The sequence below is a fragment of the Aulonocara stuartgranti genome (genome assembly GCF_965226115.1).
Source record: "Aulonocara stuartgranti genome assembly, chromosome: 12".
Taxonomy (NCBI): domain Eukaryota; kingdom Metazoa; phylum Chordata; class Actinopteri; order Cichliformes; family Cichlidae; genus Aulonocara; species Aulonocara stuartgranti.
In genome coordinates this window covers 17234802-17250719 of record NC_138948.1, presented here as the reverse complement: position 1 = coordinate 17250719, position 15918 = coordinate 17234802, and the positions used below count along the sequence as shown (strand labels likewise).

The 15918-nt window shown below is 39.3% G+C and overlaps 1 protein-coding gene across 1 annotated transcript; it reads right to left on the bottom strand.

Annotated features, from left to right (window-relative positions):
• Positions 1–97: 97 nt before the first annotated feature.
• slc1a3a (solute carrier family 1 member 3a) lies at positions 98–15917 on the bottom strand. Its single transcript, XM_082554581.1, has 12 exons — positions 15547–15917; positions 13758–13838; positions 13349–13654; positions 12584–12908; positions 11593–11730; positions 6322–6526; positions 5941–5983; positions 4140–4402; positions 3826–4059; positions 3394–3588; positions 3013–3147; positions 98–2415 (listed from the first exon to the last, which is right to left on the bottom strand). Exons 4-12 carry the CDS (start codon positions 12765–12767, stop codon positions 2208–2210), a joined length of 1605 nt encoding a protein of 534 aa, XP_082410707.1. The 5' UTR covers positions 12768–12908; positions 13349–13654; positions 13758–13838; positions 15547–15917; the 3' UTR covers positions 98–2207.
• Position 15918: the final 1 nt, after the last annotated feature.

The window sequence follows — 15918 nt, the reverse complement described above, 5'->3', positions numbered from 1 at the left end:
AAGATTTATTCAATTTATATGCGATTTCCAAAAGCTAAGAATTCACTGATTATTTCACATTTCTGATAATCATGATCAAACAATAAACACACAACCAAAGATTTTATTTTTTTTTATTCAAAAAAGCAAAACAAAAACAAAATAATCATGCAAGATAAAACTACAACTCTCATTATTTCCTGTTCATGTGTGTGTATGCGTACCTGTGAATTAATGAGAAAATCATATCAAGAGAGACACCAGGAACTGTAAACAAACGATCTATTCATTTTCCTCAAGTGTGTAAAGAGAAACATTTGGTCCTTTAATCCGGCACCGTTTGCATTTGTAAAGAGGAACTAGAGGAAATGTTAGTTTGGTAAGAGCGTCTTTACATTTACAATCCTCAAGTAACCTTTTGCCATTTTAAGCTACAATTAATATACACATTTATCTACATTTCCCTATACAATTACATTATATTCAGATGGATCTTCTATACAAAGAATCTGCTATGCATTCTATATGTCCTTTATATTGAATTAGTTCAAATGTAAAGCTAAGCATTAAACTAAAAGGCTCTGATGTAAAATCTGTTAGATCTCTATCTAAATCAAAGAAGTGTACACATAAAATTGTACTTTCTACGCCAAACTGAATTCAGAAAAATCCACCATAATGTTTCTAGAAAAATATGAAAATTTAACATCCAACCTATCATTTAACTCTTTTTTTCCAGGCAATTATTTTTCAGTCTGAAGGCGCCACCTTACAGTCACCACATTATTACTGTCTTTATATTGAAACAGCACCATGTTTTGTTGGTTGCTGTTAAGCTATAGAGAAATTTGGATTACAGACTCCTTTTTTGGTTTAAAAAAAATCTTAAAGGACTTAAAGTTCGAATCTGCAGCTGAGCAGATTTAAAGAGAGAAAACATGAGTTAGTAGTTTTGGTATGTTTTGGTATGCCAGCTCTGTTCTAGGATGCCCTCTGGACCCAGTGGAGGTGGTGAGTGACAGGAGAATGGCGGCTAAGCTGTCATCCCTGTTGGACAACGTCTCCCACCCCATGCAGCAGACTGTGACAGCACTGAGCAGCTCCTTCAGTGGGAGACTGCGGCACCCACGGTGTGGGACGGAGAGATTTCGCAGGTCTTTCCTCCCCACTGCTGTCAGACTCCACAACAAAGACTTTAACTGAACAAACACACATCCACACATGTGCAATAACACTAAGTGCAATAATCTTTTCTGGCATCGTTGTATTTTTACTCAGTTGTATATAGCATTCATATTCTATTTTTATCTTATTGTATATTTTTATTCTATTTTATTCTACTGTATATAGTATATTATTTTATTCTATTCTGTACAGCTGTGTACTGTATTTATTCTTATTGTATTCTAATTTTTGCGTCATAACTTTTGCACTGTCCACTTCCTGCTGTGACAAAACAAATTTCCCACGTGTGGGACTAATAAAGGTTATCTTATCTTATCTTATCTTATCTTATGTCACTATTTATGATTATAGTGATTGAGGTGATAGTTATAGAGAGAAAGAGAGAGAGCTTTGTTTGCCTGACAGCACATACTGCTTTGGATAGTTAAGGGATAAAAGACTTTTTGTAAATATATCATTCATTCAGCTGATATCTGTACAATGATCATAAAAAATAAAGTCACAAATGACTGTACAGAAGTTGTAGTAGCACTTTTTCCTCCATATAGGCTGAAAAATGTTGGCCATTTAGTCCATGTGCATGAAGTCTCCTGATAGAGTTTTACTACCACTTAACAACATTTCTCATAAACATAACCAATGAAAAACAATTAAAGCCAGAAAATGTGTGCAAGTGGGCTGCTTTCCCGATACAGCAATACTGGCCTCTAGTGGGTAAGGTTAGTCATCACAGTTCTGGGAGAAGTTGGATAACATGCACGCCATGGACCACTGGGCTCTGTTTTCATTCTTAATAGTAAACAGCTGCCACCCTCTGGCATAACATATAGTACTGTTAGGAATAGCACAAAGCTACTAATCACTTCAAGTGTGTGGGATGTGAGAGAAGCCTCACACATTAGTGAAACTCACTTGGCTGAAATAGATTCTAGCTGTAAATCACTTTAATCATACGATCTCATCAGATGAAAACTTTAGAAGTCAAAAGGACTTTGAGAGTTGAAAATGTGGTTCAAAGCAGTGCAGCAAATTTAACCCTGTCTTTACATCTTGGTCTCATTGCTGACAGGATGCTCATTTTCGTACTCATTCTCCTGGTTGATGAGCTGGTATGGCTTCTTCTCTGACTCCTCCACCACTGAGTTGCCCACCTCGGGGTCAGTATTCTGCAACTCATGGCGAGACAGATGTTCCACTATGCCTGCACCAATGGAGTCCCCAAGGACATTAGTAATGGTGCGCAACCGGTCCCTAATGAAAGACAGGTGACAACAGGAGGTTAGACATGAAACAAAAGAGAACAAACCAAAGCAAGACAGGACAAAAGATGCTAAACTTAACAAAAAAAAGCACACCGACATGTGTTCATAAAAATAAATTTAATTAGAAAATTGTAAGCGTGATTTTAGAACTGTTTCAGGCTATCCTCAGACTGAATGTACACAGCCAGTAGATGGGAGGAAGAAGGGGCTAGCGCAGGAGATAGTTGTGGATTGAATCAAATCCAGATGGATTACGTATCGTGGAATGTGAAAGGAGTGTCTCTGGAAGCTGTCCTCTTATCTTCTAATCAAGAGTGCAAGGCACAACAGATATTTCTACTAGGTCCAAATTGATTGAATTCATACCACACAGCAGCACTACATTTTATTTTCTCAAAATTAAATCCTCCCCGTTCCTCCCTCATACCAAACTATTTCCAGTTTGTACAGTGAGTGATGCAGTTTCACAGCTAAATTGTGAAAAAGCCTGGCTTAGTCTCCCTTTTTTACTGACTGCACAGAAGAACATTAGCTTTTTTTGTGTGTGTGTGTGTTTTTTTTGTAGCAATATAAAGCCAATACTTACAGGAACCAATCAACGGCAATGATCAGTGTGATGTCATCTGTGGGAAGGCCTACAGATGTTAGCACTATCACCATGGTGACCAGTCCTGCCTGAGGGATTCCAGCTGCTCCAATACTGGCTGCAGTAGCTGTGATACTAAAACAAATAAAGGCAGATGGAGCGAATTACCTGGAAATTCAATTTCTGTCCCCATATTAAGTCATTCTATGGTAATAACACTGAAGAGGGTGACTTAAATGTATTCCCTTGGCTACAATACTACTTATTTATTCCTCTCCAACTAATTGGTGGCAAAGAAACACCATGCGTAAATGCACACAAAATCTAAGGGAAATTGTGACAAAACAAATCTGATAAAAGAGTGCAGTGTACAGCACATACCTGATGGTGAGAATCTGTCCAAAGTTAAGTTGATAGTCATTGACCTGAGCGATAAAAATAGCTGCCAGGGCTTCATACAGAGCAGTGCCGTCCATGTTTATGGTGGCACCAACGGGGAGCACAAAGCGGGTCACGCGTTTGTCCACCTTGTTGTTTTCCTCCAGGCATTTGAAGGTGATAGGCAATGTGGCAGAGCTGCAAGACGACAGAAAGAGCAAGAGACGGTGGTGTAATAATTAATTTATTAATATTATTAATCTGACACAATTTATTTTGCTGATTGACATGTTAATAAAAGTTATTGCAGTTTGTTTTCAACTCATTTGGGAACAGCACAGACATTAGTGTCACACGTGTAAAATCTCTTTCCAGATCACTAAAACAACACAAAAGTGAATAATATTAAAAGGCTTTTGGATGATGCTTCTTTACCTGGATGATGTTCCTAGAGCAGTGATGAGCGCCTGCAACAGGCCAGTAATGAAGACAAAGGGGTTCTTCCTGGTGATGACGAAGTAGAGAGTGGGCAGGACAAAAATGGCGTGGATGAGCAGCCCGCAAATGACTGTCACTGTATACATTCCCAGCTGGCCACCCATAGCCGAAATGTCATCCATCTCCACAATCTTACCAGCAATCAGGAACAAGATACCAATGGGGGCATACCTGAAGAAAGATGGCTGTTATGAATTTGTAAGCTAAACACGTCATTCATCCATCCAATAACCATCCTTTGTGGTACTTACCACATTATTATGGCAACCAGCCTCATGATGGCCTCGTTCAGGCAGTCAAAGAAGTCCCTTAGTGGTTGTCCCTGTTCTCTCATGTTCCCGATGATGAGACCAAAGCATATGGAGAACACCACCAGCCCGAGTGCATTGATTCCATTTACCGATCCTGGCACAGGGATCATCTCCTCTATTTGTTGGCTGCTATTGGGTGCGACTAACGTGTCGTTTATAGTCATCGTCACATGGACTACTCGCTTGGCGTATTGTGTCTTGAACTGGAATTTAGCAAAGAAAGAAGACAGCTCTCAAACAGTAGTTTCTAAATATCTGGGCAAAGTAATTAAAAATAATTAAAAAGAAAAAAATGGCTTAGCTTAAAGATAGCGTTAAAGATTACTATGAAACTGATGTGTAATATACAACTTAAAAATGAGTATTTGGATAAGAATTCTGCCAGATGATCCTGGCATCTTAATAAATCTGGATAAATTTGTTCTAGATAAAATGTAGAGAAACAACAGCAAATGCAAGCCATCCAGTTCTGATGTACCCTAACACCAATAGTCTTTAACATTCTTTCTTAGGTTTACTTTTCCTTTAAGATGAGTGGGGTCAGTCAAGACAGATGAAGGGTCAGGCCAGCTCAAATCAACATGGGACTTGTTCTCGACATATACAATTATTGCTGTGAAAGTTTCGTTTTATATATCAAATACTTTTCAAGATTCAGAAATGTCACTAATGGTCTTTTACAGTGTTTTTTTATTAGCACATGCACAAATATTAGACTTAACAGGCTTGAATTTTTTCAAGCTTCTGGTTATCAGACATTTTCTGATGCATCTACCCAAATTATAGAGCTGGATTCATTTTGATGATAAGAAAGACAAGTGAAAATTTCAGGCTTTTATCTTTAACTCAAACATTTCCTCAGATTCAATGTGCAAAGAAAATGGCCTGAAGTGGCTTGACTGACCATTTTCAAAAAATATCTTTTCTAAAGTGTTTGATTTATGACAATAAAATGTCACAGAACTCATTATATTCGAACTTTGGACAATAACATTTTTATGCAAATAAAAGAGGGTAGAATAGAAATGTTCTAACAATTTGCTTATTTGAGATGGAATGACCTATAAGGGAACACATCTGTCTGATCCTTCAGACCGCCCAGATAGAAGATGCCAGAGCAAATATAAGATCAGATGGCGGAGATGCCGGAGATGCCAGAGCAGAGGTCCCAAGGTCAGACCAGCAGACTGACCTCAGGTCCTCTGTGTAGGTTCTGCAAGACAAGATCTTTGCAGACCTCACTAAAATAGCGAGTGGAATCAACTCTAGAAAAAAAAAAGCAACCTTCACAAATGTTCACAAAATATAACAACCCACAAACACATCTCAGCGTACCTAAATTGTGTTCAAATGAGGAAGCAAAAGTCACAATAGGATAACGTGTTGTGTGGAGATGTGTTTGAATGGCTTGCTGGATGTGCCATCACTGTCCCAAAATACTTTTTGTCTATTTTAATAACGTTTTGCAATGCACACCTTACCAAAGACTGAGATAAATAAAGCATGTCTAATGTGTTTTTATAAGGATGCTACCAAAGGAGTTAATCGTGGAATTTAACTCCACTGTTTATTTTGGCAGCATAGGTCAGAAATGACAATGGCAATATGAAAAGGATTACTAACTGTGAGTTTGTAAACAATGCTAACTGTGCACTCAGGTACAGATGTGAGACATCTTTGTGAGATAATCAATTTTCTGTAAGTGTAGAAGAAAACGGGAAATGTGTGGAGGAAAAATTACCTGTTTGGTGCAAGCCTCCACGAGGTTAGGTGGAAACATGTTCCTGCAAAACACAACAAAATCAGTACATTTAAAAATTAGAATGAATAAATTACAAACTACAAATGCATATTGATAAAAAAACAAAAAAAACAATCAAACAATCAAAAAGGAATTGTATAGAATATTAAGACCACTGTGTGATTTTGCAGTGCATTTTGCAGCATTAAAAGATAAAACAACTTAAAAATCCTTCTCCCAGGTTGAACACCTCCATCTCAGTGACCTATATCAAAAGGGCAATTAGTAAGGGACTATGAATCCTCATTTTTGCTGATTCGGTCATTGTACTGGAGTGATCTTGTGAGAACGCTTGTTTGGTCAGAATGCATAAAGGTATACCTGATAAGATCCAGAAAGGCATCAGCAGCGCTGACCTGCTCTATCTGCTGCTGCTTGGAGAACTCATCCTTTGATCCTTTTCCAGGGTGAATAATGAGCACCATGACAATACCGATGAAAACAGCGATGATGGTTGTAGTGGTGTAATAGACAACTGCTCTTATTCCCATTTTACCAGAAGCACGGCTGTCCAGAGCAGCAATACCTGCAAAATGACAAATCATAAACATATGAGCAGAGTTTTAAAAATAAATAAACACATTCACTGACAGCTGTACTTTTGGAAGAAGCATGGAGTGACTCATGCTGTAATAACTCCTATATACTAATGAAGAAACGGTGCCATAAAGGTTGTGTTGGGCATGATGTAAATTAGTCACCGCAGAGTTCGTGACTGTAATATTTCATTATTTCTTTATGTATATAGTAGAATAAAAAGAATGTGGTTATTTTTTAAATAGGGTGCAATAATACTACAGTGAAGTTTGTAAAGATAGAGCATGTTCCTGTTTTTATGATGGTTTCTATTAAAAGAATAATGCAGTAATCCTGCCCAGGGATTTTTATTGATGCATCACTAAAGTCTATCCCTGTGAGCATACGGTTAGCTTGGGAAATGAGGCTGTAATTATAGATCAAATGTCTCCACCTGGATTATCTGAATTACTATCTGTGACAACAAAAAGTGGCAAGAAACACAATCTGACTGACCTTTCCTGATGGAAAAACAACACCTAAAGCACACAGAGGGGAAAATTGTAATACGCAAAACTGCACAAGTTGCAAATTACAATTTGGGGGATAAACTCTGCAAAAATGAATTGGCAGTTGAATTAAAAACTAGAGCTGGCGTCGTTCCGTGAACTCTCTTTATTGCTAAAAAGTTCTACATGTCCTCGCGAACATTAGTTTGCTGTGTACACACTGTGTAGAGATGTTGGTTGCAGATAAGCAGTCTAACGTCAGCTCAAGGTTTGTGTGCTGTGTATGTGTGTGTGTGTGTGTAGCTAGTTACTGCCATAAAAATCAGCAAGTTACTGTGTTATTTTCTTCTTCTTCTTTTCTGTTTTATGGTATGTACTACCCAGCATAAAGGTGTAATACCTCCACCAGCTATGTTGGCATGACAACCAGACAGGTACCTCTGCTATTTAAATGTAATATTAGCACTTACATTTATAGGCTATAAATTTTATAGAGCTTGATACGCCGACACTAAAATTACAATAAAAGCAAATAAACAAAATTATTTTTAGCTTCAGAAAGAAACTTTAAAAGAAATATCTGGTTCTCAGAAAGAAATTGATGCTGCAGAATAAATGAGGTTTAACGGCCGCCGGAAAGACTTTGTGAGGGAGTCGCAGCGCCTGGAGGCTAAACTGTCCTCCACAGTTCTAATAGCATTAAACAGACTTTGTAGGGATAATGGCAGCAAGAAGAAATACAGCCATTCAGAGAGCTGGATTTAGAAACTGACAAGGCGCTTCAATGGGCGCGATAGTGGTGTTGTATTTTTAAAGTGTCAGGTCCTATTATGGCCATTATCTTTATTCAGAGCTGAGGAAGGCAAAGAAAGCTTTGTGTGATGGGAGATGTATGTGTTTATTTCGCATGTCTCACTTTGATACTGTCTATACCACAGTGTGTGTGTGAGAACCAGTTTGAGTTTTAATTGGAGGTGAAGGCATTTTGGTCTGTCCTCATTTAATGACACAGCCTTGAAAGTTATATTGAGGGCTAAGACTTGGTCATAGGGGTCAGGTTAATACTGGGTATAGATCAAGGCTGGGTTAAAGGTTGTCATTTGGTATTTAGTTGTGATGTTTAAGGTTACGGTGAGATGCCAGCAAATGGATTATGTCAGTTGGCATTCAGACAAAGAGCACAATTGTGAGTGTGTGTCTCTGTTTGTCCGTGGGTGGGTGGGTGTAGCTATTGCCCCTGCTTTGGCCCTCTCTGTACCTCTTGTCTTAACATGGCCAGACTTGAGCTTTTATCCGATTCTTTTTGATCCTCTTCCTTCCCTCCTCACCGTTCCCCTTCCTCGTTCTCTTCTCCCAAATTCTTCGCCTCCTTTCTCTGCCACCCCTCCATCATGACCCCTTATTTCAGAGTGTCCCCCAGTACACCTCCCCTGCTTTCCCTTCTTTCCAAACCCACATCTCACCTCACCCCTCTCCCTTTTTTTCCTTTTTTTCAGGGGAGACTGATCTTATTGCTTCAATCCTCTTTCATTGCCACCCTTTCCCTCCCAATCAACCCCCTTCTCTTGCTTTCCCCCAATTCCCTTTCTGACAGCCCTGGGAAAACTTGTTGACTTAGTTAGTCCCAGACGCACACAATGATCTCCAGCCTGTTGTCCAGGCAACAGCGGATACAGCCGTACCAATTCCATCTTTTCAAAAGAACGAAAGATTGAGGGAGAGGAAGGACAATGACCTTCTTTTTTCATATGGGCAATGTTCATCAAATACAAAAGTAGGCCTGCCTTGGGGAGGAAGTTGAAATGCAGGACATTGCAATTCCAAGAGGTCGGCCCTTAATGCAAAGACAAACTCCACGGTTCTAGCAATTCTTTACCTGTCAGTTTATGGTCAGTCAATACCTCTGCACCTTAGTGGGTATAACTACAAATACCAACAACTTACTTTTAGTGCAGTAACTGCAAATAGACATAATGACTGTAGGTTTGTAGAAAGGGGCACTTCATATTTAGATTGGTGTTTTTAAACTTGCAGCTTAGCTGATGAGATCGTGTACCTTTCAATGCCTCTTATTCCATGTAGCTAAAATTCTTATGTGCATGCAGGACAGCACAGAGGAGGAAAATGATGCTGCAGAACATTCTTATGAGACCTGCAATGGTACTCTTGGACTTTATTTCCTTGTAAAATCACACTTCGAAAGATTTGATTTATGTTCCTCTTCCAGAAACCTCCTCTGACTTCCCTCTCATGATCCCTTCACATCATTTTTTTTTACTGCCCGTGTCTCTTGTTCCTATCCAGCCCATTCTTGGCTGTATAAAGGTTCTGTGGTGGAGTTGGCTCTCACAATGAAATGCCTGAGGACAATATGGATTGAGAGGTTAGTTTATGTGAGTGGGCGAGTGAAGGAGTACGTGTAAAAGAGAGCTATAGAGAGAGAGAAAAACTGAATGAAATATAATTTTGAAAAAAAGAAACATTCTCTGTATTCTCTCTTTCTTATTCTATGATTAAAAAACATTTTCTCTGATAAGCCTTCTCCTTCCTGCCTGTCCTTTCTCCTCTGTGTTTTGTTTAAAAGACCTTTGAGGTCTTTAAACTGATTTGGAGTTCTACTTCACTTTTAGAAGAGATCAATTCAGAGCCAAATCCTTTTCTACCCAGTCTTAGGAGCGTGACAGTCATATTGCACAGGGCTACAGGTTTGCAAAAGACAACTCATGACTGTGAGGCTCCCGTGCTCTATAATATGTTATTCTCAAAGTCATGATAGTATGCAAAGCAATCAGTCCTATAGAACATAATGAAAATACTTGATGAAATATATGTTACATTTAGCTCAACTAGAGTAGGACACCTTTTAACTGTGTTCTAAAAGAACTTGTAATGCAATAACTTTACCCCATTAAAATAATAAAGATACCTGAATGATCAAGAGACAAAAACAGATGAGAAAAAAACCTCTGGTTTTATGAACATGCATGAAAGTCTATTTTTAAACAAAGTATTTGTATTTAAAACGTATGAATGAAGTGATAGTTGTTTTTTAACTTACAATAATCAGATTTCTGCATATTATTGTTATACTGTTTGTTTTCCATGTGCTACTATTTATCTCTTCATGCCGATGATGTTTGCTGTTACAGCATCGGCTACGTGCAGCAGTGTAGTGTTTGACTGTTTCTGGTTCTGAATAGCGTCTAATAACTTGCATTAGTTTGTGACTAAGGCAGAATCCTTTTTCTTTTTTTTGATTACCACATGCTGTTGGTCATGTGACATGATGTCAGAGGATGCTGTTGTTACGCCCTGCTGAAGCACAAAGAAGGTTATTATCGGACAATTGTCTATGTCATCCCTTCAGGAGACTGGCCCCTCCGATCCCCTCCAATCAGTGCTCAATGACTGGGCGTTAGGCCCTCCTATCTATTTCGTCAATGCTGTTGACTCGTATTTTGGAAATTTACACGTTCCATAACTTGATTCATTCTTACACTTGCTACAATCGAGTACTCACGTGTGTCTGACTTGCATTAAACACTTGAAAACTTTATGTCATTTGTTTTTGTTTTGTTATTGTTCTGCAATATTTGGACAAAATTTACACGAGCTGCATAAACTAATTCTGAATGGCTTCAAATAAAATAAAATGTACTGTGACTGCTGTGGACATGCTGTTGCAAGATTAGAGCATTACTACAATGATCAAGCATGTGATTGAGTCTCTCTCTCTCTCTTATGAGGTCATTCTAAACACATCTACCGTGAGGCCTAAAAGAAACAGGCACCACTAGGTGAACACACTCTGCCACTCATGAGGGTTATTTTGGTCAGCAAGCCACAAAACAGCAAACAACACTATCAGCTTCTTAAAATAAACACGGACGAGTTTTAAGACATCCACATACATAAAATCCCATAAAAACAGAGTCATGTGCTCTTTTTTCGTATGTGAAAACTGATGTGTTGCAGCACTTCCACAACAGGATAGCAGGAACTCAGAGTACACATTAGAAGGCCATTTCTACACTAGATACTGTATTACAAAATCTGAAGAAAGCTGTGGAGACATACTGAGTAGGCACTCTGAATTACTGCTGTGGATGTGTGGCTAAGACAAAGGGTAGTATTATGTATTTATGATATTGGGAGTAAAGTGCTGGGTATATTGTTGTTCGATACAAGTGTACGTTTCTGAGAGGTAAGCCAGAAATAGACAATGACTACAAGTTACTTACCTTAATAATAGATTAAAAATGTGGCCTTGGGTGTGTCAGATGTATTTAACTTTATGACGCAATTACTCATAGAGTAACTAAATCATTTCTATTTGAGACATTTTTTCTAAGTCATCATTCACGATTTAAAGTAACCCTTAAAACTTGACTATTTTTATTGTTGTTGTTGATGGGGGTTAGTTCCCTGACCTCCTAATCTGATGTACTTGTGACTAAAACAAGAATAAAACAAGGTTCTGACAGCGAGTAGTCTATGTATTTTTCATGGAGATGCATCTGTATCTTTTAGTGTCCTCATTGCTCTAAAAATGTTTTGATGCCCATACCTGTAATGAGACTGGAAACCAGCAGGGGCAGCACCAGCATCTGAAGCATTCGCATCAGCAGTTCTCCAGGAAAAGAGAAGAATTTAATTTCACGGTAAGACATGTTATATGGCCGAAGGGCAAATCCCAGGATTATACCTGCAGTGTGAAGCAGAAGCAAAGCAGAAACTTAATGTGACCATTTTAAGTTGACATGACAACATGAGCTTAGTAGAGTCCTAGATTTAACTCCAACACAGGAATGAATACATCCTTAATATGAGTTAAAATTATTAGTAGGCTATAATGCTTGTGACTACTTTCAAAAAAAGATAATCTAAGTAGGTGGTGCTATAGTGTTGAAAGTGAAAAGCACTTGATGTGCCGTTTAGACTCTTCAAAACACCAGTAGTTGCGCAATGGTTGCAACTCCTGCTTTAATTGATTTTTAAAATGAGATTTTCTTGTTAAAATGTCTGTTTTCATCTTCGGTTTCAGTGAAGTCTGTGTCTTCAATGAGCTGTTTGTTCACTCCATCAGTAATCCGCAGACAAGCCCAGGTGGCTGACCCTGCAGCCTGAAGTGAGGAGTATCCGGAGTTTAACAATCAATCAAATGTGTTTGTTGTGGCATGGTGTAATTCTAGCAGGGCTGCAGATGTCCAGGCAGCAGGCAGGCCCGGCTTACATCCTACTGAGTAAGAGTCAGAGGTTAGAGCACTGAGCTGACCTTTGGCTTGATGCCAAAGGCCAGTTAAGAAGTTAATTTACGTTCCCTGTATTCTCTCATTTGGAGAGTTTGTGTTTATTCGTCCTCCTTTTTTAGTACAGCGTGGAGCTGTTGGTTGCAAATTCATGGATTATTTGCATGACGCTTAGAATGTGCTGCACTCTACAAGTTTGAAGAGAGGAGGGCTATGTGGTGTACTCCAGTAATCTTCAGTTTTTAATGAACTGATTTATTCTTCATGTAAAACATGCCTGAAGTAAAAAATAAATCCTCCCCCACTTACCAATAATAACTGCAGCAACAGTGAGAATCACAAAGGCATTTCTGGTAAAAAATCCCTTCACATCGTCTTTTGTCATGTTCTCCACCTTCTGTCTGGCTTTTACTGATCGGGACTGGATTCCGGCTCGGATTTGTTTGAGACCACTCCGGGTCTTCTGCTGGTTCTCACCGTTGCTTTGAGTCATAGCTGCGAGTGAAATCTTTAGATCTGTTATGAATGTGGGAAAACCTGAACTCCACTCAGCTGTGACAGGAACACCTTAAAGGTGCTGATGATTCACTTGATCCGTTGATCTTCTCTGTCACGCCTTCTCCTTTGGAATTGCCTGGTTGAGAGGGAAGATAATATTTTAAAAGTTACCCAGCTATTAAGATTAGACAGTCATGCGGTTAGTTGAATCAGATAACAGAGGTTAGTGACTCTATCATAGTTTGAAACTACTACAGCAGATGAACAAATACATTTAAGTGAGACTGAAAAATTACAATATCCCATTGCAACTTCTGACAGATGACAGCAATAATTTAGCAGCACCATCCCACAAGAAAATATTTTAACCCTTCCTTGGAGACATGCTTTCTTATGACAAGCCCATGTGCTGCTATGCAAAGGGCTGCAAACTTCCTCTTATGCACACTAGCCTCAACACGTGTACAGTTTCCCACACATCCACACACACAAACACAGCTTCTGGTTAGATGGGTAAATGTATCTGCAAACACATAAACTGGTATAAAATACTAAAAGTAGAAGTTGTTTCTGTACCTTTAGACTCAAGTGAATGCTTCCTTTGGAGTAAAGTCTCAGTTTCTCTGTGGAAAGTTGTGTCTTAAAGCTTGATCAGTGGGAGACGGACGGAGGAGCTCTTTGGCTTTCAGCTGGCTGGCGTGAACAACCAACAATGAAAAGAAACAGGGAGAAAAAGGAGAGGGGAGGAAAAAGGAAAGGAGGGAGGAGTGGTGGGATTGAGGGAATGAAAGAGCCAGTGAGAGAATGGAGGTGGTGCTGGAGTAGAAGAAAAACTAGCTAGTCACTCATATAGTGTGGGCTTGTGGGGAGGTGAGGCGGGGACTAAAAAAAAAAAAAGTGAAGTTAGGTAAAGGAGGGGGTCGCTTTTCAGACGAGGGAAGCTTGAGGAATAATGAGCTTTCCAAGTAGGAAAAAGAGAAAGAACCTTCTTGTTTTCTTCTGTCTCTGTCAGCCTCTCTTTCACATGGTTTTTCACGCTTGATAAGTTCAGCCTGATTGGAGATTCCTGCAGCGAATGAGTCAAGAGAGAAATAAAAGTGCCCCATCCATCAAAAAAAATCTGGAAGTGGATTACCTATTCATACATTTTCTTATTGGCACATTTCCAATAGACACATTATTCAGTCTCTCTCATTTCCCCCCTGTCTTTTCTAAATTGCACATTTTTCCATTGAGTACAAAGTCCGGTTGGCTGCCCTTTATTTCTAAAAACCTGTGGAGTTTTAAGTTTGTTAAACTAAAAAGAGAAGGTAAATATTTACCAAGTGGCTATAGTACAAGTGGTGCTCAGCTTTGGGCCATTAAAGAAACAGACTAGTGATGTGTCGGTCGCGAACGAAATGGCTCTTAGAGCCGGTTCGTTGACGTGAACGACGCGAGCCGTGGGTTTTTTTTTTCTTTTCTTTCTCTCACCCTCTCTCTTGCACTTTTTTTCCGAGTCACTTGTGCTTTGCGCTGGGAAGAGGGGCGAGGGGCGGTAGTTACACTGGCAGTAGCACAGGAACAGAGCCGGAGGGAAGGAGAGAGAAAGCGCCAGGGACAACAACATCACATTAGAAAGGTATAGTAATCATCCACAACTATTTTCAGTTGCGGATGATAAAGGATTCAGAAAGTTTATTCATGCAGGTCCATATGACAGAGAATATGCATCTTCTTTTTGTTTTCATATTTTAATTTATATTTAATTGTGCTGTGGTTTGCAGTGTTTTGTGTTGTTTCACTTTAAATTTGTTTAAAAGGAAAAAGCTGAAAATTTAAATAGTTAAAAGTTGAAATGTGAATAGTTGGTTTTTGTATTATATGATTTGTTTATTACATTTTATGTGGAGTGAATAAATAAAAGTATATTTACAGTGGCCCCTACAGACAAAGCACATAAAAACTCCAAAACACGTAAAAACTCCGAAGCACATAAAAACTCAAAACACGTACAAAATAAAACAGAAGTGCTCCAGGATGCTCAGGCGCAGAGTGCTTGTGTATAAATACACAAACAATACACATATGCTTTCATGCTTTCAATTGTGTAATTTAAGTGATCTAGGTAGCTCTGTTTTGGAAGTTCAGTTCATGCCAGAAAAGTGTTTTGGAGTTTGTACGTGTTTTGTCTCTAGGGGCCACCGCATATATTTATATATAAACATATATAAATAAAACCACTTCTTTTTTTTACATTAGTACTTCCTTTGATGCATAATTTTATATTATTGTTAATAATAAATTAATTAAAGCAACAAAACAACCTGAAGAGCCGGTTTGGAGCCCAAAGAGCCGGCTCTTTTTAGTGAGTCGAGCCGAAAGAGCCGGTTCTCTAAAAAGAGCCGGAAATCCCATCACTAAAACAGACTGTTCCAATAGTGACGCTTGTTTTTAAAATGAGCTGACTGTAGTGCTACTGCACTTCTGCTACCTAAACACAAAATTTAGACCCAGACCTAACTGGGAAAGCTGAAAAATTATCACTCAGAACTGTCCATCAAGAAGTTGAAACTATTAAAGGTTCTTCTGTAAGTTTCCAGATTTCTCCCATCGCACATCCAGAGAAAACTTACACAATTAACAATGCCTTCGCTACAAGTCACTTAGCACTTTCAGACCACACCTACCCTGTATCCTCTCTTCAACGGAGATACAAGCATCTTCAAGGTATCCCATTAACCTTTACTAACAAAGCAGCTCCACTACTGCTCATAGGCTCTGATCATACCCACCTTATTACGCCTATTGCACCAGTTAGACATGGACCATTTGGATCTCCTGCAGCAGTCAAAACCCGCTTAGGATGGACACTCCAAGGTCCAATCACAGACTTCCAACCCCAGAGCAGTTCCACGCATGCCCAATGTTTATTCACATCTTCCAGTTCAGGTTCAGGAGAACCGCTCCAGCACATCCTTGTGTCCGCTGATGGCTCTGAATTCATTCAGCCACCTCATACTCTACCATCAGCAGTACCTATGTCGTCACCGGCAGTGCCACTATCACCAGTTCCACCGCCTGTGGCTGCCATTCCGCCAGTGGTCAGGGCGCTGCCTGCTCCTGCATCACCTGGTCCTGCCTCTGCCAAGCCCCGTACATTGGCC

What these genes read in the sequence shown, in the direction of transcription:
- slc1a3a (XM_082554581.1), bottom strand. Translation starts at nt 12,767, where the DNA reads ATGACTCAAAGCAACGGTGAGAACCAGCAGAAGACCCGGAGTGGTCTC. An exon ending in GCCTTTCTGGATCTTATCAG is followed by an intron (nt 5,984 to 6,321) that starts GTATACCTTTAT and finishes TGTGTTTTGCAG; the next exon opens with GAACATGTTTCCACCTAACC. An exon ending in CTGGTTGCCATAATAATGTG is followed by an intron (nt 4,060 to 4,139) that starts GTAAGTACCACA and finishes ATCTTTCTTCAG; the next exon opens with GTATGCCCCCATTGGTATCT.